Source organism: Astatotilapia calliptera, chromosome 14 (genome assembly GCF_964374335.1).
Source record: "Astatotilapia calliptera chromosome 14, fAstCal68.1, whole genome shotgun sequence".
Taxonomy (NCBI): Eukaryota; Metazoa; Chordata; class Actinopteri; order Cichliformes; family Cichlidae; genus Astatotilapia; species Astatotilapia calliptera.
The window spans coordinates 14900550-14928480 of record NC_137435.1 but is presented as its reverse complement, the minus strand read 5'-3'; the positions used below and the strand labels follow the sequence as shown (position 1 = coordinate 14928480).

At 39.3% G+C, this 27931-nt stretch overlaps 2 protein-coding genes and 1 long non-coding RNA gene across 4 annotated transcripts; all 3 read left to right on the top strand.

Moving 5' to 3' along the window:
* The first annotated feature begins 4871 nt into the window (after positions 1–4871).
* On the top strand, positions 4872–8589 carry LOC113036634 (extracellular calcium-sensing receptor-like). Its single transcript, XM_026193050.2, has 6 exons — positions 4872–5050; positions 5276–5573; positions 5808–6602; positions 6753–6980; positions 7158–7281; positions 7685–8589. Exons 1-6 carry the CDS (start codon positions 4974–4976, stop codon positions 8587–8589), a joined length of 2427 nt encoding a protein of 808 aa, XP_026048835.1. The 5' UTR covers positions 4872–4973.
* Positions 8590–10966: 2377 nt separating this feature from the next.
* On the top strand, positions 10967–14052 carry LOC145420217 (uncharacterized). Of its 2 annotated transcripts, XR_013901525.1 has the most exons (5): positions 10993–11007; positions 11129–11738; positions 12097–12249; positions 12616–12706; positions 13301–14052. It is a non-coding gene; the product is annotated as an uncharacterized LOC145420217 (long non-coding RNA). The 2 variants fall into 2 exon arrangements; XR_013901524.1 differs by having other exon boundaries at positions 10967–11738.
* Positions 14053–16719: 2667 nt separating this feature from the next.
* Positions 16720–20280, top strand: LOC113036633 (extracellular calcium-sensing receptor-like). Its single transcript, XM_026193049.2, has 6 exons — positions 16720–16766; positions 16997–17294; positions 17515–18303; positions 18454–18681; positions 18858–18981; positions 19367–20280. The coding sequence occupies exons 1-6, from the start codon at positions 16735–16737 to the stop codon at positions 20278–20280; spliced, it is 2385 nt and encodes a 794-aa protein (XP_026048834.2). The 5' UTR covers positions 16720–16734.
* The last annotated feature ends 7651 nt before the right edge of the window (positions 20281–27931 follow it).

The window sequence follows — 27931 nt, the reverse complement described above, 5'->3', positions numbered from 1 at the left end:
CCTGTTTGTTATTTATTTCTGCTGTCTTGCAATTTATATTTTATTCTTGCATATTTGGCATGGAACACACATAATTTCACTGTAAATGTAAAATAACAATAAAGGGCTATTCTCTATTCTATTCTACAATAAAATTTAAAACCCTTCTCCTCATTTACAAGGGCTTGAATAATCATGCCCCATCTTATCTTAGAGAACTCATACTGCTGTATCACCCTAACTGAGAATTTCAGTCTTAAACCGAAGGCTACTTGTGGTTCCTAGGATATTTCACTAGCTGGGCCCACATCCTCATTTTAGGTTTGACAGTGCTTTTAGTAAAATGGTAAATGGCCTGTATTTGTATAGCGCTTTACTTAGTCACTATGGACCCCAAAGCGCTTTACACTACATTCAGTCATCCACCCATTCACACACTGGTGATGACAAGCTACATTGTAGCCACAGCTGCCCTGGGGCGCACTGACAGAGGCGAGGCTGCCGGACACTGGCGCCACCAGGTCCTCTGACCACCACCAATAGGCAACAGGTGAAGTGTCTTACCCAAGGACACAACGACCGAGACTGTCAGAGCCGGGGCTCAAACCGGCAACCTTCCGATTACAAGACGAACTGCCTTTCATTTTTCAATGATAAATGCAGAGAAACTGCCAAATCAGTGGTAGAAAAGCTTGATGCTGTGTTTGTGAATGAGGGCTAGAGAAAGATCCTGGCATCCCAGTGCCAGAAGGGTTAACAGCTGCTTTTTGCAAAAAGAAATGCAGAGAAACTGGCAACTCGGTGGCAGGAAGTTTGCTGCATTTTGCGAATGACAGATAGAGAAAGAACCTGGCATCACAATGCCAAAGTTTGCTTCTGCACTTTGCGTAAAGAGGGATGGAAAACATCAAAGCTGACATCCTATGCTTAGCAGAGATAAACAGCATGGAGGAGCAGTAGAGCATGGAACTAGCGACTATTTTCCAGCTGTGCATTAAATGGTTGTGGGGTGCAGGTGCATAGTACTGAGCTTGCCCCTGCTACCTGGTGCTGATGGGTGGGTGGAGCTACAAGGTACGCAGTAGCTTTTGCTTTTGGAGCTGCAATTTTGCTTCTGCACAGAAGAAGACTTTGGACTGATATTTAGTCCGAGGTTAAAAAACTACAAAAGTTAGAATACTGGTGAACAGAAGCAGTTAAAACCGGGCTACAACCCAGTCTGAATCCTTAACGGCAGCATATTCGGAAGACCTTACAGAAGCGTAGGAATGGCATGGCTTCTGGGTCGGGTGCTGATGTCTGTCGGCTTTCGGCTAAGTCACCCGGCCTGTGGGCCAGTTTCAGAGTAACGTGAGTGGAGCTGCGAGCTTTGCTGGTGAGTGATCTTCCTGAATTTCGTGGAGGTGGCCAGTGGCCGGACTTACTTCATAACTGAATTTACTGGAGAGAAGATGACTGAATAGATCAAGCTAACAAAAAATTGCTAAAAAGTTTCCCAGGATGGCAGAGGGCATTCGGTCTCTCTGAACCGCTGCCGTGACATTCAGAGTGTTTGGGTTTCTTGGATCGCCTGAAGGATATCAGATAAAATTATGTTACTCTTTTAAGATAAGCTGTGTTAAAGACCTTCTTAAATGGTATTCACACGAAAACGAGAACCGACAAAAACTAACCTTGTTCGCACGAAAAAGAGAACGAACAGCTCGTAGAACTGAGGGTCATATATAGATAAGAAACAGAAGGGGCGTGTTTGGGGGAGTGTTTCTACTCCTGAAATTCAAATAATTTATCTCCAATTAAAAGTAGTATGGGAGGAGCTTTAAGGCACTGTTTTTAATTTTGTTGTTCTGTTGTTTATGAATCTTTTTTGTCTTTCAAGTAGTACATGTTTTATATGTGAAAATGTTTTTTGTTAAAAAGTTTCTCTGACCCCTGGATTGCAGAAGCTAATGGAACCGGATGCTTGTTCATCTCTAGCATCATCTAAAACACTCTCTCCTTGAAAACTCTTCTGTGGAAAAAGCTCTTAGCTTGGATCTGGGGACAGACACCCTCTCTACTTTTCAGATAAGGCTTAAGGCTTTCTTTTTTGACACAGCTTACAGTTAGGACTGGATCAGGGGACTCTGAATACACCCTTATGGTATAATAGACTTGGCATCTTATGATACACTAAGCGTTTCTCCTTATCTCACCCCTTTTCACTCACCATGTGTTTAGACCACTCTACATTTAATCACAAGTAGTGTTGTCAAAATTAACATGTTAACGCAAGTTAATCTGCCATCACGGTCAAGGCAATACATTTTTTAAACGCATTTAACACATCTATTTTTTTGATCTATTGACAGCACTAATTATAAGTTATTATTAATCTCTGGCAGCAAAAACAGATGTGGTAGCATATTTCATCACACACCACACTCAGCTAGACTCTGGGACCTTCATCTCCCTCTGCAAGCTTCAAACCTCTGCCTGCCAAATAAACCATGCATATCCCACTAACCTTCATTTCCTCCTGGATACATTTTGTGTCCCTGCTAATTCCCATCTCCTATGTCCACAATTTACCAGCGCTAGACCACCATGCCACGAGTCTCCCCCAATTGTTTACCTTTGGAGCCTTTACCCCTTCACTTCACCACACCATGCACTTTTTCTTGTTGTTCATGATCTTAAATAAAACTTGTGTGAAACTAACTCAACCTTCTCCATATCTGGTTCTGCAGGCACAGGCCCTCTTGACAGTCATGCCCAATACAATATCCTCTTTGTTAGATAGCAGTGGGTTTTTAGGATCTCCTCTCTGCCTACACACCGGCTCCTCAGCATGAGAGACAGATGCCACCAACAACAGTTCGGAAATCGGAAAGGTAACAGCGGTCACCATGGTAACACTCAGTGCAGTGACCCGCAGGTTAGACAAGTGGCTCCAGCAGATACCAGGAACAATATCTGAGATCTCTGTCCAGAAGAGCACAGTCCTAGGAACAGGAAAGATACTGCGCAGGACCTACAACCTCCCAGTCCTCTTGCGAGAGGATATATAGATATCATTTGTTTTTATTTAAAAAAAATGTTTTACTCTGTTAGATCAGCCACTTTGCCACATGCGCTTGTCTCCGTAAAAAAAACACAAGTACCAAAAAGCCAAGACTACTACCAGAACAGAGCGCTGGTCCATTTTATCAAGGAAATAAAGTTTAAAAAAAAATTTCTCTTAATATATTGGTAATAGCAATAACAAGCTCTTCCTTGGAATAGGATCAAAACAAAATATAATATATTGTACTTTACAAGATAAGTTTTTAGTGAAAAAAATTACAGTAAAAACAAAGATATCTGTTGGTGTCAAATGTCTAAAATACTTCTAAAATGCTGATCATGTACAGTTGCATTTGTGGTGTGTTAGCTGTTCGTCTAGCATTTGGTGCATTGCTGCTGATGCTGAATGGAGTCTGTCTTCCAAGTAAATTGGAATGGAGCTTAACCCTTTAAGACCTACCATAGAACCAAGTCCGCCAGAGCTTATATTAAATTTTTACATGCTGTAGAGCCATTTTTGGGAGCATTTCAAGTTCATATACATCAATAAAACCATTATAGCCTAAAGTTTAATAATATGTATGCATTAAGTGCATAGTACTTACATAAATTGCAAAAAAGTGCAATAAACTACAAAAAAATTGAAAATCCTTTTGGTTTTTTTAACATATATTTCTAGTTAGAGAAATTTAAGAGGCTTATCCCTCAAAACTGTAAATACAAAAAAGTTGCACAAACTAGTTTCCCACCACAGGAAATTTATTTTAAGTGTCTTCATAGTTTTATTTTTGAAATACACGAATTTTCATATACTGCAGGAAAAACGAAAATATTATAATGCAAATTTTCAAAATAACAGCATATGCATCAAAATAAACTATTTCCAGCAGTGCTATATGAACCTTAAGCATCCCAGAAAGGACACAGAAAGTCATAAAGTCAAACATAACTTTTAAAAACACCAGTATAGGCTCATGATGGTAAAAAACTACATTAGTTCACGCTGATGGACGTAGGAAGTGTTATGAACAGCTGATCGGATCGGCAAAGCGTGTTTCTGGAATATTATGTCTTTGTTGCTGCAAGTGCTTTTTATGCAGTTTTTGCAAAGCTTTATGTGGAAGGAAACCGTGACCTAGGACAAGCTGATGGCATAAGATGAATGTACAACTCCTCCAGTTTCATATGCAAAAAAAATTATTGCGCTAGCTTACGTGTTTGCAGTGCTACCGGGATTTAAAAATAGTTACGCAAAATGGAGCGTGCCCGCTCCGACCGGCTTTAAAGGGTTAAACCACACTTCCAAGACAGCGGTAAATCTATGACAGCTTTTAAAGTAGGGGTCCATGCTGTAAATTTCCATTAGCATTTCATGTCAACTTTAATTTAATATCAGAGTGATGACAGATCTTAACACATCAATGAATCACAGATGTGAATGTGGAATAGATTATTGTAACTTGTGGAATAGAGCTCTAAGACTTCTGTATAGAAATATGATATCTGAAAAATATTGTTTAGTTTATATTTATTTCGAATGCATTGTTTTTTGCACTGTTGCTTCATATTTTGCTTCATGTGTAATGTGTATATCCTTGTTTTACATATATAATAACCTACATTTAAATGCAAATTTGGGCATGATTCGCCTTTTGCCGGACCTGTACATCTACTGGGAATATACTGCCACTATTCGATAACTTCTTATGCTGCACCAGAAGGTATAAATAACAGCTTAAGTATTTCATCTTCATTGCAGTACTCTCATTCCACTAAATGGTTTAGCTCAAGAAATGACATCAACACAGAGATGGCCAGAGCAGGGATGGGCATTTCTGCAACTGTTGTTGGTGGCATCTGTCTCTCATGCTGAGGAGCCAGTGTGCAGACAGAGAGGAGATCCTGAGAACCCACTGCTATCTAAGAATGGGGATATTATACTGGGGGGGATGTTCTCTTTTCACACAAGCTGGAAAGACAGAAAGGATACCTACATGAACCAACCTCTGCCACTACAATGTATCAGGTAAATGACACACTACAAGTCAATTTGCATTTAAGGAATCTGTTGGGATTCATTACAAATACAACTGAGGAGTAAAAGTTATTTTCATTTGTTTTAGTTACTTAATTTCCTTTCATTAAATGCTTTAATTTGAAATGCTTTTGCTTTGTATTTCAAGATTTACCCATGATTATTTGTGTCTGTTTTAAGGAACATGATGCAATGCAAATAATTGTCTCAATTAAGTTTAAATTTCAGAGATTTGCAGTTTGCCCAGGCTATGCTTTTTGCAATTGAGGAGGTTAATAACAGTACAGACCTACTGCCAGGAATCTCTCTGGGTTATAAAATATATGATAATTGTGGATCTGTTGCCAGAAGCGCAGGAGTTACACTAGCTTTGGCTAATGGTAATGAAATTGTGTCCATACCCTCCAAGACATCATGTACCAGAGCTGCATATGTGCAGGCCATAATAGGAGCGACTTCCTCTCCTACAGCCATTGCAGTTGCTGCTGTCATTGGACCTTTTTTTGTACCAGTGGTGGGTATTTTATATATAATTTTATATTTTTATATATAATTTTCATCTTTTAATATTTTTTTAAAATGTTTAATTCTCTTAGATTAGCTGTTTTTGTTTATTTGTACGAGTACTAGTATTTTCATATTTTTACAATCGAGTTTTGCAGTAAATTTGAATGTTTTATTTTTAACAGCTTTATCTTTTCTCATTCTCTGACTTTCACATCTATATGTTTTTCATTTTTAATTCTAGATCAGTCACTTTGCTACATGTGCTTGTCTCAGTGACAAAACCAAGTACCCATCCTTCCTCAGAACAATACCCAGTGACTACTACCAGAGCAGAGCCCTGGCCCATTTGGTCAAGTATTTTGGATGGACCTGGGTTGGAGCTATCAGATCCAGTAATGATTATGGAAATAATGGCATGGCCACATTCACAGAAACTGCACAGCAGCTGGGCATCTGTCTGGAGTATTCTGTATCTTTCTTTAGAACAGATCCATCTGACAAAATACAAGAGATAATTGGCATTATAAAGGCTTCAACCTCCAGGGTGATTGTTGCATTCCTTTCCCGTGCAGATTTGAATGTGCTTCTACATGAGTTCTTGTACCATAACTTGTCTGGGTATCAGTGGATAGGCAGTGAGTCTTGGATATTTGATTCACAAACAGCAGAAATGGACATACATCACATACTAGATGGTTCCATTGGTCTTTCCATTCCTAAAGCACATGTCACTGGCCTGAGAGAGTTCATACTGGATGAGAAGCCACTGAATTCATCAAATAATGGGCTGTTTACTGAGTTCTGGGAGGCATTATTTAACTGTAAATTTAGGCAGTCAAAGTCATCAGCAGACACTCAAAGAGAGTGTACTGGACAAGAAGATGTGACTGGAGTTCAAAATAGCTTCATTGACATGTCTCTCATGCCTATCTTTAACAATGTGTACAAAGGAGTGTATGCAGTGGCCCATGCACTTCACAATATCCTCAGTTGTAATAAAACATGTAACAAAACTGTGCAGCTAGACCCATTCATGGTGAGCTTTTTAGTAGCTTAAAATACAGTTTTCACATTAAGTTAAATTATTACGAAGACTTTTAATAAAAAATGATTCTTAAAATTTTTTAAGCAAGAGGTGTGCAAAATCTTTATCATATAATGAATTAAGCTATGTCATATTCCTTAGATTTTACAACAGATACGAAAGAGTCACTTCACAACAAAGGAAGGAGATGAGGTTTACTTTAATGAGAATGGAGATCCAGCAGCAAAGTATGAAATTATAAACTGGCAGCCAAGAGAAAATGGTATTGTAGAGTTTGTTACAGTTGGTCTTTATAATCCATCATTAGTTCAAGAAAAACAGCTAAATCTGCAAAACCAGTCTTTAATTTGGGCAAGAAACTCAAAACAGGTAAAATTCCTTTTTTATGTTTTATGTTTTCATTTCTTTTTTCATTTTAGAAATATACACTTAACTTTTTTTCACAGTATTTTGGTTTTGATGCTTCAAAATGAGTAAATTGTTTGACAGAAGATCATAGACAATTTTTTTTTGTCAAATTCCTTATACAATTAAATGATCATACAGGTGCCTGTGTCAGTTTGCAATGAAAAATGTCCCCCAGGAACACATAAGGTTCACCAGAAAGGAAGGCCTGTTTGCTGCTATGATTGTATAAGATGTGCAGAAGGAGAGATCAGCAACATTACAGGTGTGGTGATATTTCATTTCAATCTTTGCACAAACCAGCACACGCATACCTTATACATTTGGCACCACTTTTGTTGGATTTGAAGAAGGTGGGTGGGCGGGGGGGCAACTGCACTCACTCCTTTCTGATTCTGTGCACTCTGGAAAATATTTAGAATTGTATGCAAATTACTCTAAAATGTAAAGGAAAGTATGCCACAATCACAAATATTGATGGACACTCTAGATGTCACATCTGTCAACCCTCACCTGATCACAAAACAGAATGCAAGTTTTATTCACTCAATAAACATATTGTAAAGCATCAGTAGGATATTGCATGGATGTTGTAGATGCAAACACGGGCATATGGAATTGTACTGAGTGTAACTACTTGTAACATCTGCTTCAATATTCATTTCCAGATTCTGTCACCTGTGTGAGATGTCTACCTGAGTTTTGGTCAAATGAAAGAAGAGATTCCTGTATCAAGAAGGAAGCAGTGTTTCTGTCATATGAAGAAATTATGGGAGCACTGCTCACTGCAGCATCTGTATTTGGGGCATACATGACAATCGGTGTGATACTCATTTTCTTCAAATACAGGAAAACTCCTATTGTCAGGGCAAACAACTCTGAACTGAGCTTCCTGCTGCTCTTCTCTCTAATTCTGTGTTTTCTGTGTTCTCTGACCTTCATCGGTCAGCCCTCTGATTGGTCCTGCATGTTCCGCCATGTAGCATTTGGCATCACCTTTGTCCTCTGTATCTCTTGTCTTCTGGGAAAAACAATAGTTGTTTTAATGGCCTTCAGAGCTACACGTCCAGGTAGTAGTGTTCAAAAATGGTTTGGGCAGACACAGCAGAGACTCTGTGTTACAGCATTCACTCTTATACAAGTTGTCATTTGTATCATCTGGTTAACAACTTCTCCTCCTTTTCCATTTAAGAATTTTAAGGAGATCAAAGACAAGATCACTCTGGAGTGTGCTCTAGGCTCAGCTGTAGGCTTTTGGGCTGTGCTTGGTTATATAGGACTTCTGGCTATTTTATGTTTTATTTTTGCATTTTTAGCTCGAAAACTACCCGATAATTTCAATGAGGCCAAGTTTATCACTTTCAGCATGCTGATATTCTGTGCAGTGTGGATTACATTTATCCCAGCATATGTTAGCTCCCCTGGGAAGTTCAGTGTTGCTGTAGAAATATTTGCTATACTTGCATCAAGTTTTGGACTGCTAATTTGCATCTTCATACCCAAATGTTATATCATCTTACTGAAACCAGAAAAGAACACAAAAAAACATATCATGGGGAAGAAGGCACCATAGTCACTTTGTAAACTGTATGTATGAAAATGGGATTTTACTTACTTACTTACCAAAAAAAAAGACACACAGTAATAATTATATGTATGGCTCAATAACCTTTAGCTTGCAGTCACTTGGTATGGTTTCTTGATTATCTCAAAAGTTAGAAGCTTTTTTATTTATATTTACTTGAATTGGTTCTGCAGATAAATTCAGAAAACATATGTAACCTGCTCAATTCTTCCTTCTTTGGCTGCCATTTAGAGCCATAGTTGAATTCTACTATTAAGTGCAATGCAACTTGATTAGTATGTTTTGCTTTCAGAAATGCTGTTTCTGCATGATTCCTAGAGAGCAGCTACACTCATGAGATACATGGCAAATGAAATGAGGAAAATTAACCCTCTCTTGACTTTTTTTATTAACTGGAAAAAGCAATACCAGCCAAACTTTTATTTGGTATTGGATCAGAAAAAAGTGGTATATGGTAGTTTACATTATGACAACTTACCATTGACATCTCCTTACTAAACCATTGTAAACTCAAATTACTGTAAACAAAATAAAAATAAAATGTATTGGTGTTAATGTCTGAAATATACCTAAACTTCTAAACATGTAGTGTTACTTCAGTTTTTATTCTATTTTTCTATGTTAGTGCCTCATTTAGACATATCATTGCTGCTGTTGCTGAACAAGAAAAAATATAATTTTACCGGTACCATAATTCTTTTTTTTTTCATTCTCACATACTTTCTTTTATTAGATACACATGTTTGTTTGTTTTTTTGGTAGCAAAGAGGAACAAGAGGTAAGTGACGAAAGTGACGGGAAAGGTAAGTGACTCAAAAAAAGTGAATGGTAGCGTAGAATTTAACAAATGTTTCTTTAGACTTCAAGTATACTAAATATACTAATCAATATACTAATCAATTGTCATATAGCTAACCACATCTGTATTATCATCTCCAACACCCTGGAGGCCACCCTGGAGAGTTTAGATGCTCTCGAAGATTTCATTGATCGGTGCTTCCAGGACATAGTGATGAAGAAGGCCCAGATTGCATCTTCCTCGGACAAAATTGAGACGGCGTCATCGAAAACATGTTGCCTGGCACAACATTGCCTGCCAGCAATGACATCGCAGACATCCTGGAGTCAATCGACAAGCGATTGTTCAGTTTTAATGCGAGGCTGTCCCTGGTGGAGATTTTACATTGGGAATTTAAATTTCTGGGAGAATCCCTGGAGTTCAGCCAGGAGCAGGTGGAAACGCTTGCTGCTGAAAATGCCACGCTATGGGAGTTGGTCAAATCATTTACTGCAAATGTGACTCAGCTAAACATACAGGGAGTGCAGAATTATTAGGCAAGTTGTATTTTTGAGGAATAATTTTATTTCTGAATTTATTATTGAACAACAACCATGTTCTCAATGAACCCAAAAAACTCCTTTATATCAAAGCTGAATGGTTTTGGAAGTAGGCTTTCGAGCCTATACAGCTTGGAGTAAGACAACATGCATGAAGAGGATGATGTGGACAAAATACTCATTTGCCTAATAATTCTGCACTCCCTGTATAACCATGCTGGCTGCTACCGCAGTCAGACTTGAGCTGGTGTCTCTATGAGCTCGGTCTCCCTTTTCCGGAAAATGTAAAATTAAAGATCATTATTTGAGTTAGACCACTTTGAGCTTGAGTCTTTCTTCGCCTCCAAAAGAATGCAAATAACTGAATTTAATAAGGGTCTACACTGTATATAGTGAAGTCTGCAGGTTTTCTAACAGCAAAATTTGTTTTGTGCCCAAGTCATTTTGCAGAGCATTAGAATGAAAATTATTGGCCATGTTTGCATAGCCCTTTTTAAAAATATGCTTTCATGACATTATTGTATGTTGGGTGGTGGTCAAGGCTATCCAGACTGACAAGTGGGACATTGAATGTCACCTCTCTGGTGGGGAGGGAGCCTGAGATTGTCTAAATTGGAGTCTGTTCTATACCAAATCCAGAAAAAAAATGTTTTAAGAAAGCAATTAAGTTCGTGTTCCAAAGAATATGATTGTTTGCTTGCAGGACACCAGGAGAGATGAGTCCTCCGTCACAGATGGTGTGGAAAGTGAAGATGGTCGCCTGCAGGTTCAAGCTCATTGCATCTCCAACCCACATCCACTGCCACTGTACTTAAGGGAAGTTAAAGACTTTCTTCTGCACTTACATTTGGATCACCTCGACCCATGATAGTAATTCAGGCAATAATGCCTGGACTGGAAACAAGCCATCCTTAAAATATTACAACATTCCAGCTCATGTGTTGGAATGAAAAACAAATGTGTTGTTTAATAAATTAGAGACTGCACTTGTGACAAAACAACAAATATATTTTATTTTGATTATATAAGTACACTGAAAAAAAGGGACTGGCCATCTCTTGGATTTATGTAAGCATCTTGCATGCATTTAACACAATTGCCTCATGTTTTAAAGTTAAATGTAACTATATAGTGTAAAAACTACATGATATGCAGAAAGGGTGTATTAAATTGTTCATATCATGTTCAGGTGACGTAAGTCAATAAGATAGCAACGTTAAATCTCGTGAAACCACGCGTGATTTCATCTCGCGGGCTTTGGATCGTGGTTTAAAAAAGGCATCCATCTCAGTCAAGTCGAGCAGCCACCTCTACGTTTTTGGTATGTCTTGATTTTTTGAATTCATTTTTACCATAATTCAGCCAAATGTAGTTAAACGTCTAGAGTGTCGCCATGTAACATGCTAAAAAAGAGCCGTTAGCTTATTTGCTGTTTTATCTGTTGTCAAAGAATTGGCGCTTTTTCATTTGAATTTGTCTTTGGCACAAGAGCCGTAATATCACATTAAACCTAATTACGAGGCACTCATAACATAATTTGGTTTTCTGTGTGAATAGATTTGTCAACTGACTCTTCAGTTACATTGTGTATTTACTGCACCGTGGTGTTAGTGAGATTTTGGACATTGAACAGCTTTAGCTAATATCATCAGCGGCATTATGCTAGCTTACATCCCTACCCCTCCTGCCCTCACCTGCTGTCCTTTTGTTTTTGTTTTTTTTGCTGCACATTGAGAGATGACCTCTATTCTGCATTTCACCAGGAGTCAGCTGATGGATTGTGGGTTCAAGGTGTTATGGTAAGAAAGTATATTCTATTTTCGTTTCTGTAACTTAATTATAATAGGTTTTTTATAATTATTAGGTGCATGCATACTCACCCTATTAATACAACTGAGAGATCCAAAATCTGCCATAGGTTTAACTTATACCTGTATGTATTGCCAGAAAGGTGATTACTGGACTCGCATTAATGCACACTTGAACTGAAATGAGGTTGTAACTTGTGGGTTGTTGGGTTGCAAATCAGAAACAAACATCTTTGGATTTTTTTTAATCCCATAAGATCTGGAAACACAGTTTTTATTCAACAAAACATTACTGATTAACCAAGCACAGTGCCTGCTGTTATTTCAAAATAATTTTATGTCATTTCAGATAAAATGCAGCATTCCAGTGCATCCCAACCATGCCTTTACAGTCAAGGTTTCTGACGGAGCTGAGTTTTTCTCTGACAGTCTGCTGAAAGTGTTTGCAAAGTGATCGGGGGAACAGGGCACAAAGCTAAAGGATGTAGCGGCCATAATGACAGTAAGAACTTTAAAATTCTTTAACTACAAAGTGTATATGTATTGCATTAGGTCAGTAAAAGATTTTTATGCTACATCCATTGAAACAGTCAACTATTACCTGTGAGTAATGATTCCACTAAAAGGATGCCATAATTTTCGTCATGCATTTACTGGCCCACTGAGAAAAAATTATCTTTTTTTAAAAATAAATGTTCTGGAAACTATATATCCATAAAGTTGATGTCAAACAGGAACTTTTGATATTGCTTTGTAGATGCTGGTGTTGCATGTTGACTGGTTTAAAAAGTCAAGAGTTTTTGTCTGGGATCATTTTCTTCTGTGCTACTGAAAAGTTCACAAATCTCTGTTTTCTTTGTTATAATAGTCAAGGATGACATTAATGCTCGGAGTCCCTCATCAAAGTGCTCCGCATCTGTGTGAAAGACAATTGCAACATCTTGGTGCAGGAGTTCATGGTGAGTGTTTTATGAGTAGATTGTGGCTTTGCAACATTTAAAAATGCATTTAGTTATCCACTTGATCCTCATTGGACTGGTTAGGACCAGTAGTCCTCTTTAATAATTTGAAGTTCACATGAGGCCTGGTAGTGAACTCGGCCGCCGGCCCTTGAGGCCCCATCCCCACCCCTGTATTAGGGGTCACATCAGTGTGAAAAAACTTTAAATTTGTCATTCTAATGAACAAAGGAAAATCCCACCAATATTTATATTAGCTTTTGTTTGAAAAAATGACCAACTGACCAACAGCTAACCAAATTGTGGGGCTGAAAGTCTAAATTCTAACATCTTCTGAGTGACATAACCTGGATTTCTGATGGGCCGGTGTCTTTCTAACAAAAACTAATGTAAAGCATTTGAAATTATTATGTTTTTCACCCTCTCTTAGAAACTCTGTTAGACCATGAATGGCAGCATGGCAGGCCACTCTTTGGCTATAGCTATTTACTATGTTGCTTGCATTGGTTTAAATTACTCTAACATTAGAACTGGTAGATTCAAAAGAGATGAGTTTAAAAAGGAATCTTAAAGAAATGTTTTGTGTTTAACCAGGACTTGACTGAGGCCACTGCACAGATTGAGAAAACCACAATGAACATCTGTCTCCAGAGGATGCACCAGGCAATGACTTTTCTGATGTTGTTCTTCAAGATCTGGATAACGTGACCTTTGCAGTAGCCATGCTGTTTGGACCTTTTTTATTCCTTCAACATGAGTTACCCATCACAACTCTGCTACACTTTTGAGGTGATTCAATGGGTGGTAATGGAGTTGGATGCAACTCAGCTCTCAAGAAAAGCTCACAACTAAGACAAAACTGCTCCTGCAACGAAGCTCACTGTTATGCATGTGAGGTGACCAGCTCTAGGTGAGAGGACATTTAAATCTCACACTTGTTCTGCTGCATTTTTGAAGCTCAATTCCAGGAACGGATCGCAGGGTTCATTTTTATATACTCTGCAACTGCCATGAGGACGAGCCGTTTTTTGTTGTTGTTTGTTTTTCCTTTTGCTCTGTACAAGTTCTGTTTGTCTGTTTGGCAGCATTTTTAAATTTCTCTTTGTATTTTTTCTTTCTTTTACTAGTGAAGAGATGTAGCGTGAACAGTTATACAGTCTAAATATCCCATATGGGTCGTGTGAAATGGTATTTTCAGTTTCATTCAGTTGAAGTAAAGAACGTTGAATATTTCTAAGTGTGCTGTTTTGAACCAAGATGTCACAGTATGATCAGTGCTGTAATTTTTGACAGTCACTGTATCAATGTTATTTTTGCGTCTCTTGAATAAAGGTTTTGACCTGCAAGTGCTAATTTCTTTAGTTATTGGGGTAAAATGGGTAGTGTTAATAGGAAGGTGTTTGCCAATTCAGTAACCTAATTTAATGTTAATGGAAACTAACATTACCTCAAATTGTTTAGTTATAATTGTTGTTTAACTGAATCTTGACGTTAGAGGCCTTAAATAGAATGTTTTGTATTGTTCTTTCCCAACATTTTTCAAAAGAAACAGTCCAATTTCTTTGCTGTGATTGATTCCAGAGAACACGGAAGAACTGACATTATTTAACTGTTGATTTATATAGATTCAGTAGAGGAGTAATGTCAGTTTAATTCTTTACCTACTGTCAATGCAGTGAAATTAGACATTTTGTTTTGAAAGGTTACTGGTGGATGCCAGCAACCATCTTGGAAGAGAACAATACAATCTGTTATAAGGCCTCCATTTGAAAATTGTGTATTTGATACTAGAATATAATAGCAAAATGTAATTTGAAGATAACATGTAGTATTTAAGTGACCAAGTAGTATTGGGTAAAAGTTATTGAATCGTGTTGGGATAACGTGAGAAAATTGTGAAGGATTAAAATATTCCAAGAGCTCAAATTACTTCATCAAAACATGTTTAAGTCACATTTTATCAACACAAATTGCACAAGTTTATTGAACATGAATAAATTGTGTTAATTTAACTCAATTGTTTAAGTTGCTGCCAAAGCAAAACATCTGTGTGCAACAAATGTCCACCATTGAATTAAGTAAATCCAACAACATATTTTTTTCAGTGTAATGTAAGTACAAAACAAACTTGAGGAAGGCCAAACTTAGTTTCAGAATAATTACATCTGAGACTTTGTTTCATTGTAAGATTATAACAGTGATGGCAATATAATTGTTTGTTGTTCAAGAGAACAGTGTCCAGTATGTTGGCTGTTATACTTTGTTGCGTTTAAAAATAAAAGTTGGGCTGATTTTTAACATCATTACAAAAAGTGTTGTTAATTATTTTTAATCATATTCAGGTTACTACAAATTGTTTTTTCATTTAGTTGAACTTGAAATGTTTGTCAGTAGGTAAACAATTAGTATTGTAAAGTCAGAAATATCAAGTTATTCTTAATATTGCATACTTACAATGAATAAGTTGTCCTAACAATCATCTTAAGTAAGCTTTACTTGGGTTTTTTTGAGGTAACAAGTTTGCATATTTTTTTTTTTGAGTCCTGGAAACTAAATAGGTTTTTACTCTGTACTCAAAGTGAATAAATTGCCTTAACTTAGTCATCTTAAGTAAATATTACTCAATTTTTTTGAGGCAACAAGTTTGCATAGTTTTTTTGAGTTCTGGGAACTAATGAGGCTGTACAGTATACTCAAAATGGGTAAGTTGCCCTAGCTTAATCATCTTAAGTAAAACTTTACTAAATTTTTTGAGGCAACGAGTTTACATAGTTGTTTTTTTTTTTAGTTCTGTGAACTAATTAGATTTTACAGTGAACGCCGACCACAGCATTCTGCAGCACCATGCAACACCCTCTGAGTGTTGCTGTAGAAGTTGCTCAGGCGTTCATCCTATAGCAAGATAATAACCCAAAACATAAGTCCAATCTATGCCAGAACTACCTCAGGAAAAAAGAAAAAGATGGTAAGCTTGAAAACGTCGAGTGCCAAGCACAGTCTCCAGACTTAAACCCAGTCGAGCTGGTTTGGGATGAACTGGATAGAAGAGTGAAAACAAACCAACCTACAAGTGCCCCACATTTATGGGAACTTCTCCAACAGATATGGGAATAACATTCTGAGGAATATTTGATTTCTTTGATTTCTAAAACGTTTTACCAGTAGTGCACGTATGTGAAAGAAGAAGCTATGTATGTAAAAGTGAAAGAATGAATTTGGACTTGGAATACTCCTCCTAGAATTAGTTTGCCCAGTGTATTTGACTGACTTTCAGTAATGTGCAGTGTGACTACTTAAATGATTATATCAGACTGGTATTAGATTGATGATAGTTTCAAATATTACTTCTTCAATGCGAATATAGACATGAGTAGGTGACTGTGAGTTGTTGTGTAAATCTCTAACCCAAAAGTACTTTATTAAATAAAGTAAATAATGTTTCCAATGCATCCACTTGTTTAATAACATATTGACTTACCAAGAAAGTAAATATATGACCTTTATTGCCATATAAGAAGAGATCATTGCACATTTCACATTAGAAAAATTATTTTTAGTGGATATGTATTTGTAAGGAGTTCTATTTGAATTGTTACTTTAAATTTAAATGGGCATATGTATGTATAGCATTATTTTACATACATGAAACTACATTAAATTGCAAATTTGGGCATGTCTCTACTTTTGACTAACCATGTAGGTCTACAGAGAATAAACTGTCACTATAGTATTATTTCTTATGTTGCACTGAAAGGTATAAATACCAGTATAACTCTTTCATTTTCATCAAGGCACTTTTAATGCCACTAAGTGGTTTAGCTCAAGAAATGACATCAACACAGAGATGGCCAGAGCAGGGATGGGCATTTTTGCAACTGTTAATGGTGGCGTCTGTCTCTCATGCTGAGGAGCCAGTGTGCAGACAGAGAGGAGATCCTGAGAACCCACTGCTATCTAAGAATGGGGATATTATACTGGGGGGGATGTTCTCTTTTCACACAAGCTGGAAAGACAGAAAGGATACCTACATGAACCAACCTCTGCCACTACAATGTATCAGGTAAATGACACACTACAAGTCAATTTGCATTTAAGGAATCTGTTGGGATTCATTAAAGATACAAATGAGGAGTAAAGGGTATTTTGATTTTCTTAGTTATTTAAATTCCTTTCATTAAATGATTTAATTTGAAATGATTTGTTTTAAATTTCAAGATTTATTCATGATTATTTGTGTCTGTTTTAAGGAACATGATGCAATGCAAATTTTTAAAAATTGTGTCAATTAAGTTTAAATTTCAGAGATTTGCAGTTTGCCCAGGCTATGCTTTTTGCCATTGAGGAGATTAATAAAAGTACAGACCTACTGCCAGGAATCTCTCTGGGTTATAAAATCTATGATGATTGCGGATCTGTTGCCAGAAGCATTGGAGTTACACTAGCTTTGGTTAATGGTAGTGAAATTGTGTTTGCACCCTCCAAGACAACATGCACTAGACCTGCATATGTACAGGCCATAATAGGAGCAACATCTTCTTCTACAACCATAGCAGTAGCTACTGTCATTGGACCTTTTTTTGTACCAGTGGTTGGTATTATAATCTTTTTTTTCTATTTTTGAATACTTATTAAACCATATTTTACTCTCTTAGATCTGTTGCTTTACCTGTCACATTTTATGTAACAGTACTGAGCAGAACTGTTATTTTCATATTTTTACAGTATGTTTGAATGTTTTATTTCTAACAGCTACAGCTTTTCTCATTCTTTGTCTTTTACATATATACATTTTTCATTTTTCATTCTAGATCAGCCACTTTGCCACATGTGCTTGTCTCAGTGACAAAACCAAGTACCCATCCTTCCTCAGAACAATACCCAGTGACTACTACCAGAGCAGAGCCCTGGCCCATTTGGTCAAGCATTTTGGATGGACTTGGGTTGGAGCTATTAGAACTAATAATGATTATGGAAATAATGGCATGGCCACATTCACAGAAACTGCACAGCAGCTGGGCATCTGTCTGGAGTATTCTGTATCTTTTTTTAGGACAGATCCATATGCCAAAATACAAAGGATACTTGATATTATAAAGGCTTCAACCTCCAAGGTGATTGTTGCATTCCTTGCCCGTGCGGATTTGAATGTGCTTCTACATGAGTTTTCATACCATAACTTGTCTGGGTACCAGTGGGTAGGCAGTGAGTCTTGGATATTTGATTCACAAACTGCAGCACTGGACATACATCACATACTGGATGGTGCCATAGGCCTTTCTATTCCCAAAGCACATGTCACTGGCCTGAGAGAGTTCATACTGGATGAGAAGCCACTGAATTCATCTAATAACGAACTGTTTACTGAGTTCTGGGAGACATTATTTAGTTGTAAGTTTAAGGAGTCATCAGCAGACATTCAGAGAGAGTGTACTGGACATGAAGATATGACTGGAGTTCAAAACAGCTTCATTGACATGTCTCTCATGCCTATCTTTAACAACATCTATAAAGGAGTGTATGCAGTGGCCCATGCATTTCACAATATCTTGAGCTGTAATAATACATGTAATAAAAATCTGCAGCTAGATCCATTCATGGTGAGCTTATTACAAGCTTAAATTACAGTTTTCACATTAAGTTGAAGTATTAAGAAGATTTTTAATTCAAAATTGATTCTTGGGTATTTTTCAATCTGTAGGTGTGCAAAAGTTGTCATGCAATGAACTGAGTCATAACATATTTCTTAGGTTCTGCAACACATACGAAAGATCTATTTCACAACTAAGGAAGGAGATGAGGTTTACTTTAATGAGAATGGAGATCCAGCAGCAAAGTATGATATTATAAACTGGCAGCAAAAAGAAAACGGCGTTGTGGAGTTTGTAACAGTTGGACTTTATGATACATCATTAGCTGCAGAAAAGCAGCTAAATCTGCAAAGCAAGTCTTTAATTTGGGCAAGAAAAACAAAGCAGGTAAGCTACCATACAATTTTGTTTTTATGTCTTTGTTCCTTTGTTCAATTTATACCTAATTAGTTTCACATTGTTTGGTTTTAAAGCTTCAAAATGAATAAACTGTTTGATACAGAAGATCATTGGGAGATCTTTTTTGTCAAAGTCCATATGGTTAAACGTTCTTGATCATGCAGGTGCCTGTGTCAGTTTGCAGTGAGAAATGTCCCCCAGGAACACGTAAGGTTCTCCAGAAAGGAAGGCCTGTTTGCTGCTATGACTGTATAAGATGTGCAGAGGGAGAGATCAACAACATTACAGGTGTGGTGATTAGCAAAATTAAGTATTTAGGAAGGCCAAAGGAGTCGTTTCATCTTGTTACAGGACATATATGTGGTCTCTTTCAAATTTTGCATGTACCTTTTTGTCTCTGTGCACTTTGGAAAATATTTAGAATTGTATGAACATTCCTTTGAAATGTAAAGTATTCCACAATCACAAATGCTGATGGACTCTCTCGATGTCACATCTGTCAATCTTCACTTGATCACAAATCAGGATACTAGTTATTCACTCAATGAAGGTGTTGTTTTTCATCTTCTACTTGTACAGCATCAGTATGATGCACGGATGTTGTAGATGCAAATGCAGGCATATGACAATTGTACTGAGTTAGTGTAACATCTGCTTCAATATTAATTTCCAGATTCTATCACCTGTGTGAAATGTCTACCTGAGTTTTGGTCAAATGAAAGAAGAGATGCTTGTATAAAGAAGGAAGCAGTGTTTCTGTCATATGAAGAAATTATGGGAGCACTGCTCACTGCAGCATCTTTATTCGGAGCATGCATGACGATTGGTGTGATACAAATTTTCTTCAAGTACAGGAAAACTCCTATTGTCAGGGCAAACAACTCTGAACTGAGCTTCCTGCTGCTCTTCTCCTTAATTCTGTGCTTCCTGTGTTCTCTGACCTTCATTGGTCAGCCCTCTGATTGGTCCTGTATGCTCCGACATGTAGCATTTGGCATCACCTTTGTCCTCTGTATCTCTTGTCTTCTGGGAAAAACAATGGTTGTTTTAATGGCTTTCAGAGCTACACGTCCAGGTAGTAATGTTCAGAAATGGTTTGGGCAGACACAGCAGAGACTCTGTGTTACAGCATTCACTCTTATGCAAGTTATCATTTGTATCACCTGGTTAACAACTTCTCCTCCTTTTCCATTTAAGAATTTTAAGGAAATCAAAGACAAGATCACTTTGGAGTGTGCTCTAGGCTCAGCTGTAGGCTTTTGGGCTGTGCTTGGTTATATAGGACTTCTGGCTATTTTATGTTTTATTTTTGCATTTTTAGCTCGAAAACTACCCGATAATTTCAACGAAGCCAAGTTTATCACTTTCAGCATGTTGATATTCTGTGCAGTATGGATTACATTTATCCCAGCATATGTCAGCTCTCCTGGGAAGTTCAGTGTTGCTGTAGAAATATTTGCTATACTTGCTTCCAGTTTTGGACTGCTAATTTGCATCTTCATACCCAAATGTTATATAATCTTAATGAAGCCAGAGAAGAATACAAAAAAACGTATCATGGGGAAGAAGGTACCACAGTCACTCTGAAAACTGAATGTAGTAAAATGAGATTTTGTTTACTTACTTAATAAAATAAAGACGAACGATAGTAATTATATGTATGGTTCAATAACCTTTAGCTTGCATTCACTTTTTATAGTTTCTTGATTATGTTAAACGTTAGAATTTTTTACATTTAAATTTAATTGACATGGTACTGCAGATAAATTCAGAAAGCATATGTAACCTGGTCAATTCTTCCTTATTTTTCAAGAGGCTGCTATGTATGAATTGTAGTATTAAGTGCAATGTAACTTGATTAGTTGCTTTGCCTCAAGCACTTCTGCATGATTTCTAGAAAGCCGCTACACTCATGAGATACATGGCAAATGAAATGAGGAAAGTTAACCCTTTCTTTTTGGAATACAAGCCAAACCTTTGCTTGGTATTGGAGTAGAAAAAAATGGTATATGATACTTTACATGATGACAATTTACCATTGAAATCTCCTTACTTAACCATTGTAAACACAAATTACTGTAAACAAAAGATAAACTGTGTATGACAATTCACACTGTTTATTATCAGTGTGAATTGTCTGAAATATATCCAAACTCCTTATTAACTTCCATATTAGTGCCTTGTTATGACCCATCTAGGGGCAGGGTCATAACATGAATGAAGCACCCCCCATCCCCACCCCACTGAATACCCAAGCAGCCACAAGAAACAAATATCTGTTCATTGCAATGTCATTTATTTACAACATAATGAAAAGGAAACAACAAAACGGGAGAGTCAACAACTTAGGGTGAGACAAGGCCAAAATAATAAACTAAACTAAACTCGTATTCCCACACACCTAACTTTACAGAAAACAAAAGCCAAAACCAAAGGCTGAGTCTGACCTGGAAACCTGGAAACCTTTACTTCGCCTCTGTCAGTGCGCCCCAGGGTGGCTGCGGCTACACTGTAGCTTGCTATCACCTGTGTGTGAATGTGTGTGTGAATGGGTGGATGATTGTGTATAGTGTAAAGTGCTTTGGGGTCCTTAGGACCAAGTAAAGCGCTATACAAATACAGACCATTTACCATTTACCATTTACTTAGTTTGTCCATGGAGGATGCCATCACCCTTCACAGAACGCTGATCATTCTGTAGAACAACATTAGCTACATGAAGATGCTCTTTGTGGACTACAGCTCAGCGTTCAACACCACAATCCCAGACATCCTCACCACCAAACTGTACAACCTTGAGAAGACTTCCTGCCTAACCAATTACAATTAGTCTCAGACTTCCCACCCACTGTCAGACAGAGGCTGCCCATAGAGACTGCTGCAACCAGCCGGCGAGTTTGGAAACCGTGGTCACCCTAGCTGAGGATCATCTGGCTGCATGGAGACAAGCAGAGGAGGGCCGCAGCCAGCCGGTCAGCAGGCCCTGCCCCATCGGAGTGGGTTAGGGCTAGCCACCACTACATTCCACAAACCCAGTCGTTGCCGATCTGTCACCCTGGGCCCTGGCAACAACAGGCACTGCACCCAAGCCACTAGGGGTGGGAGTGCTGAAAGTGTGGTCGGTCGGGACACCCACTACAGGATTGTTAGCTGATGGAGGTCAGTTGGGTGTTCCGCTTTGGCTGCTCTCTGGTAAGGTGTCAAGGGGGTATACAGCAGGCTTTTGTGGACATGGGCTGCAAGCATACCCTAGTTCACGGTTCACCCCAGGACATTGTTGGAAGCAGAGTGGGTGAAGATTAAGTTGTTCATGGGGATATTCACAAATACCCCACTGTGCTGCTGCTATTAAAATACAAGGGAAAAATGCATGGGATAAAGGTTGCACTTAGCTCGTGCCTGATGCATCCCCTAATTCTGGAAATGAATTGGCTGGGGTGTAATAACCTGTTGAGGCAGTGTGTGGAGATGCGATCATAACCTTTAGTAGCGTGTACTGACTGAGTAGACCTCACTAGAAGGTCCTGCTGGCTCCAACGATTTGCCCCACGGAATTTTCCACTGAAGCAGTCTCATGATGACCCCTACACTCAGACTTTAACTAAGTGATAGAAATTAATGGTTACTTGGTGCACCCTGAAGCCGCATGGTCCTACTTGCACTTCATATTGTTAAATGATAGGCTTTATTGAGTAATTTGTGATACTCGCACAGAGGAACACACACAGTTGTTGTTGTCTATGACAAAACTCTGGAAAGAATAATGGCCAGATGTTATTGGCCGGGGCATCCACGTGGATTATGGACCTTAAAGTCCATGATTCGGAATTTCATTCATAAGGATGAACACAATTGTGATTGCTGGTTAGACCCTCTGTTGTTTGCAGTGCATGAAGTGCCCCCTGCAGAAAGCCGCAGGGGTGTTGGACCTGCTTAAAGAAAACTGAGAGGAAGGTCCAAGCCCAGCAAAAAATCAGATTCAGTAGGTTCTGGACCTGAGACCAAAGCCGTACACTTTGGGGAGGTTGTCATGAGAGACACTGCTCAAGTCCCAGCAGCACCTGTACAACAGAGGGGCTAGACTCAGGCAGTTTTCACCAGGAGACAAAGTGCTTGTGTTACTTCCCTCTTCCAGTTGCAAGGACCCTTCTTGTTCAACCAGCGAGTGGGAAACAAGTTATCCTTCATATATAACTAATATCACTAATACATATGTATACTATCGTCAGAACACGTGATCAGTACACTAAGGTAAAAAAAATTTCCATCGGAACCTCCCGGAACACTCGTTCGCCCTCTGCTCAGACCCTGCTCCGCTGCAGTGCTTCCAGCGCATGAAGGATGCCAACGCCCAGATCACCTGGTGGGATCTGGCTTTTTAGACCTTTAAATTCAAGGTGATCCATAGGACTGGTCCTCAGATGGCAGTGGCCGACTTCCTCTCCCACACCCACAGGAGGAGTAGGTTCGGCCAGATGGCTCCCCAGTCTCGGCCAGGTGGTGAGGGTGGTGGTGGGGATGTGTCTTTGGGGTAGGTGCAGGGGAGGGATGAAGCAGCAGGCTTGAGGGGCAATGCCAGTGAGGCTGACAGGGCAGCTGTTCCTTATCCTCCTAATTAGTGTCTTCCTTTTTCAGTGACGCCAGGATGGGAGAGAGGAGAGGAGTCAGCTTGAAAGCTGAGAAGGCCATGTGGACATGTCCACTAGTTTGTATATGTTTCTCTTTTTCCACCCTTATGTTGCAATAGACTTGGCATCTCATGATACACTAAGCGTTTCTCCTTCTCTCAGCCCTTTTCACTCACCATGTGCTTATACATCAATCTACAGCGGGAACTCAGCGCAATTGGCAGTCCACAAATATAATCAAACAGTATATGAGCGACTTTGGTCTTTGCGATGCATGGCGCTCTCTTCACCCCACCAGTAAGGAATATACTTTTTTCTCACATGTCCATCACTCCTACTCTTGTCTGGATTATTTTTTGGTCAGCAGCTCACTGCTGTGTGACATTTCAGACACTGAGATTCATCCTATAGCTGTCAGCGATCATGGTCCTGTATCTTTAACACTAATGCACAAGAATAATACTACGCCAAGAAAAAACTGGAGATTTAATATATCACTACTTAAAGATGAAGACTTTACTAAATATTTTTTAAAAGAGTGGACTTCATATTTGGACTATAATGACACTCCCGAAACATCAGCTTCTGTTCTATGGGAAGCAGGGAAAGCTGTGATGAGAGGTAAAATAATTTCTTTCTCATCACATAAAAAGAAAAAGGAAAACAAAAATATTCAGGAATTAGAAAAAAACATCAAATCACTAGAAGAAGCCTACGCGTCCCACCAAGATCAGGAAACATTGAACAAAATATGCAAAACAAAACTAGAATTAAATGAGATAATTGATAAAAAAAACAAAATTCTTAGTACAAAGACTACGCCTACAAAATTATGAACATGGTAATAAATCCGGTCAATTTCTAGCAAACCAGCTAAAAATAAATAAAGAAAAAACAACTATACGTGCTGTTCAAGATTCATCTGGGAACACAATATATGATCCGATACAAATAAACAACATTTTCAGGGATTTCTATAAAACGTTGTATTCACCACAAATAAACCCATCTAAAAAAGAAATTGATCAGTTTTTGGACAACATAACTCTTCCAAAATTATTGGACACTCAAGCAATGGCACTGGATTCACCATTGACACTGAGCTCCAGGAAGCTCTGATAAGTATGCCCAATAATAAGGCTCCAGGTCCAGACGGCTTTCCTGCAGAATTCTACAAAGAATTCTGGTCGATTCTAGCACCAGTTTTCTACAGAACGTTGTTGGAAATTAAAGAAAAGGGCAGACTTCCATCAAATATGAATTCTGCAAACATTAATCTCCTGCTAAAACCAGGCAAAGACCCTGTATATCCCTCAAGCTATCGTCCAATATCCCTTATAAACGTAGACCTTAAAATAATCTGCAAAGCTCTCTCAAAGAGACTGGAGAAAATAACACCCCTCTTAATTCATCCTGACCAAACTGGTTTCATAAAAGGTAGGCACTCATCAACAAATACACGTAGATTACTTAATTTGATAGACTACTCATACAGTAAAAACCTAGAAACTACAATATTCTCTTTAGACGCAGAAAAAGCATTCGACAGAGTTAACTGGAAATTTCTATTTGCAACTTTACACAAATTTGGTTTTGGATCCTCTTTAATAAACTGGTTAAAAATATTATATAATTCCCCAACAGCTTGTGTTAGAACAAATGAACAGACATCCTCCAGCTTCTGTCTCTTGAGGGGCACCAGGCAGGGATGCCCACTCTCCCCTTCACTGTTTGCAATTTTTATTGAACCACTAGCAGCAGCAATTAGACAGAATTCAGTAATTAAGGGCATAAAATGCAAGAACGTGGAACATAAAATCAGCCTTTATGCGGATGATGTGTTACTCTTTCTCCAAAATTCACAAACCAATATCTCTGGGGTGATTGAATTGATAAACTCTTTTGCAAGAATATCAGATTACTCAATTAACTGGTCAAAATCTACAGTTCTACCAATTAATTGCTCCCTCCATAATTCCTCTTCTACACCACTGCAATCGGGAAATATAAAATATTTAGGTATTAATGTTTCTCCCAAGCTTGCAGATCTAACTAAATTAAACCATATCCCACTTTTAAAGAAGGTAGAAGATGATCTGGCTAGATGGAAATGTCTACCCATATCACTCATGGGAAGGGTTGCCGCTATAAAAATGATGGTCTTACCAAAAATAAATTATTTATTCTCAATGATCCCAACTAAACCGCCACAAGATTGGTTCAGATCTCTAGATTCATGTATGTCCAAATTCCTTTGGAAAAATAAACCCCCACGTATAAGCTTAAAAACACTACAAAAGACCAAGGATAAAGGAGGACTAGAACTGCCTAACTTTCAGCACTACTTCTTAGCCAACAGGCTTCAGTTTATCTCAGGATGGCCAGCTCATCACCTGTTGTCAATCTCCGGGGCTCCACCTAGAGGGTTTTTAAGCCGGCACGGCCTGCCACTCCTCGCCAGTTCGTCCTGCTACCATCTGTGGTAAACTCGCCCTCCTCTGAGCTCTGACTCTGTATATCTGGACCATGGGTTAATGTGTTTTTGTTTCCTGTATTCTTCAGATTCACCACCCGTCGCACTCATCAGTAGTGCTGGTTTGGTCTCCATTCTGTTCTTCCGTCTGCTCTGAACCCGAGGATTATATACTCCACTTCTCCTCAGCCTGCCCTTCAGTCCGTATTCTCCACCTCCTTGGAATCTGGACCGGACTCTCCACACTCTTGACCCTCTCTGGAATACTCCCACGGCAGCCCTTTTCCCGCCTAATAACTAGGGTCTCCAAGTAAGCCCAAGACTATCCACTGGCACTCCATACCTCTGTCCCTTACTCGTTTTTTTTCCCATTCAGTAACATCTCTCTCCTGTGTTTACAGAAGTTCCCGTTAGAGTTCTCCCCGTGCTCTACGCCGGTCTCTCCGCCCACGGATTTCCCTTAGTTTCTGCGTATGGTTTCTGTTAAACCCAGTTCTGTTCACGTTTTGTTCTTTTCAATAAATTATACACAGTTCGAAGCAAATTGAGTCTGCTCTTGAGTCCACCGCATTCTCGCCCGTGACACTTTTTCTTTGTCTTTGTTTTTTAAGTTAGTTTTCAGCGTTTCTAAATCGGCAAAATCATCACCATTGGGTACATTAGGTATGACAGTGACACTCTTGTTTCTATTGGTATACAATGTACTCACAATTCGAAGTTTTTAACTCCGGATCCGAGCTGGCCGAGTGAGATCTCGAGGGAGAACAAAGGGAAGCGGCGGCGGCCTAGAGGGAAGCGAGCCGGCGTCAGGAACAGGCTGAGAGCTCGTGCACACCGCACACCTCTGCCTAGCATCCTGCTCGCCAACGTCCAGTCACTGGAGAACAAGCTTGACGACCTCAGGGCAGGATAAAGTTCCAGAGAGACATTCGGGACTGCAATCTCCTCTGCTTCACCGAGACATGGCTGAACCCAGCGGTGCCGGACCACGCCATCCAGCCGGCCGAGTTCTTCTCGGTTCACCGCATGGACAGGACACGGGACTCGGGGAAGTCAAGGGGAGGCGGCGTGTGTTTAATGGTGAACAACAACTGGTGCAACAGTGCGAACGTTGTTCCTCTCACATGCTCCTGCACACCAAATCTGGAACTACTGTCCATCATGTGTCGTCCTTTTTATCTACCTCGGGAATTTACATCGGTCATTGTAAGTGCCGTTTATATTCCACCACAAGCGGACACGGTCACCGCCTTATGCGAGCTGCATGAGGCACTCACACAGCACTAGACACAACACCGGGACGCTGCGCTTATTGTGACGGGGGACTTTAATAGCGCCAACCTCAAACGCGCAGCACCGAACTTTTATCAACACATCACCTGCCCCACCAGGGGTGAAAGGACACTGGACCACTGCTACACTACGGTCAAGGACGGCTACAAGGCACAATCCCGCCCCCCGTTTGGCAAATCTGATCACGCCGCCATCTTCCTCATGCCAAAATACAAACAAAGGCTGAAACAGGAAGTTCCGGTTCAGAGGAAGGTCGCGCGCTGGACGGATCAATCGGTGGCCGCGTTACAGGACGCACTCGATGACGCAGACTGGGGCATGTTCAGAAACAGCTCCGACGATGACGTCAACGTGTTTACGGAAGCGGTTGTGGGATTCATCGGGAAACTAGCAGATGATACCGTGAAGACAAAGACTATCACAACGTTTCCCAACCAGAAGCTGTGGGTGGATAAAACCATCCGCGACGCTCTGAGATCCCGCACCGCTTCCTACAACACGGGACTCATGACGGGGGACATGGACCCGTACAAAGCCGCGTCATATAACGTGCGGAGGGCGGTGAAAGAGGCGAAGCAGCGCTACGGGAGGAAACTAGAGTCACAACTCCAACAGAGTGACTCTAGGAGCCTGTGGCGGGGACTAAGGACAATAACGGACTATAAAGCACCAACAACCGGTATGACGAACGCGGCCGTGACTCTGGCAGACGAGCTGAACACTTTCTATGCTCGCTTCGAGGCTGCAGCTAAGGTCTCCAACAATGCTAGTGTTAGCGGCGCTAACGGCTGCAGACAGGAAGATACTGCCAGCACCGGAAACGTGCTCGTCATCTCCGAGCATG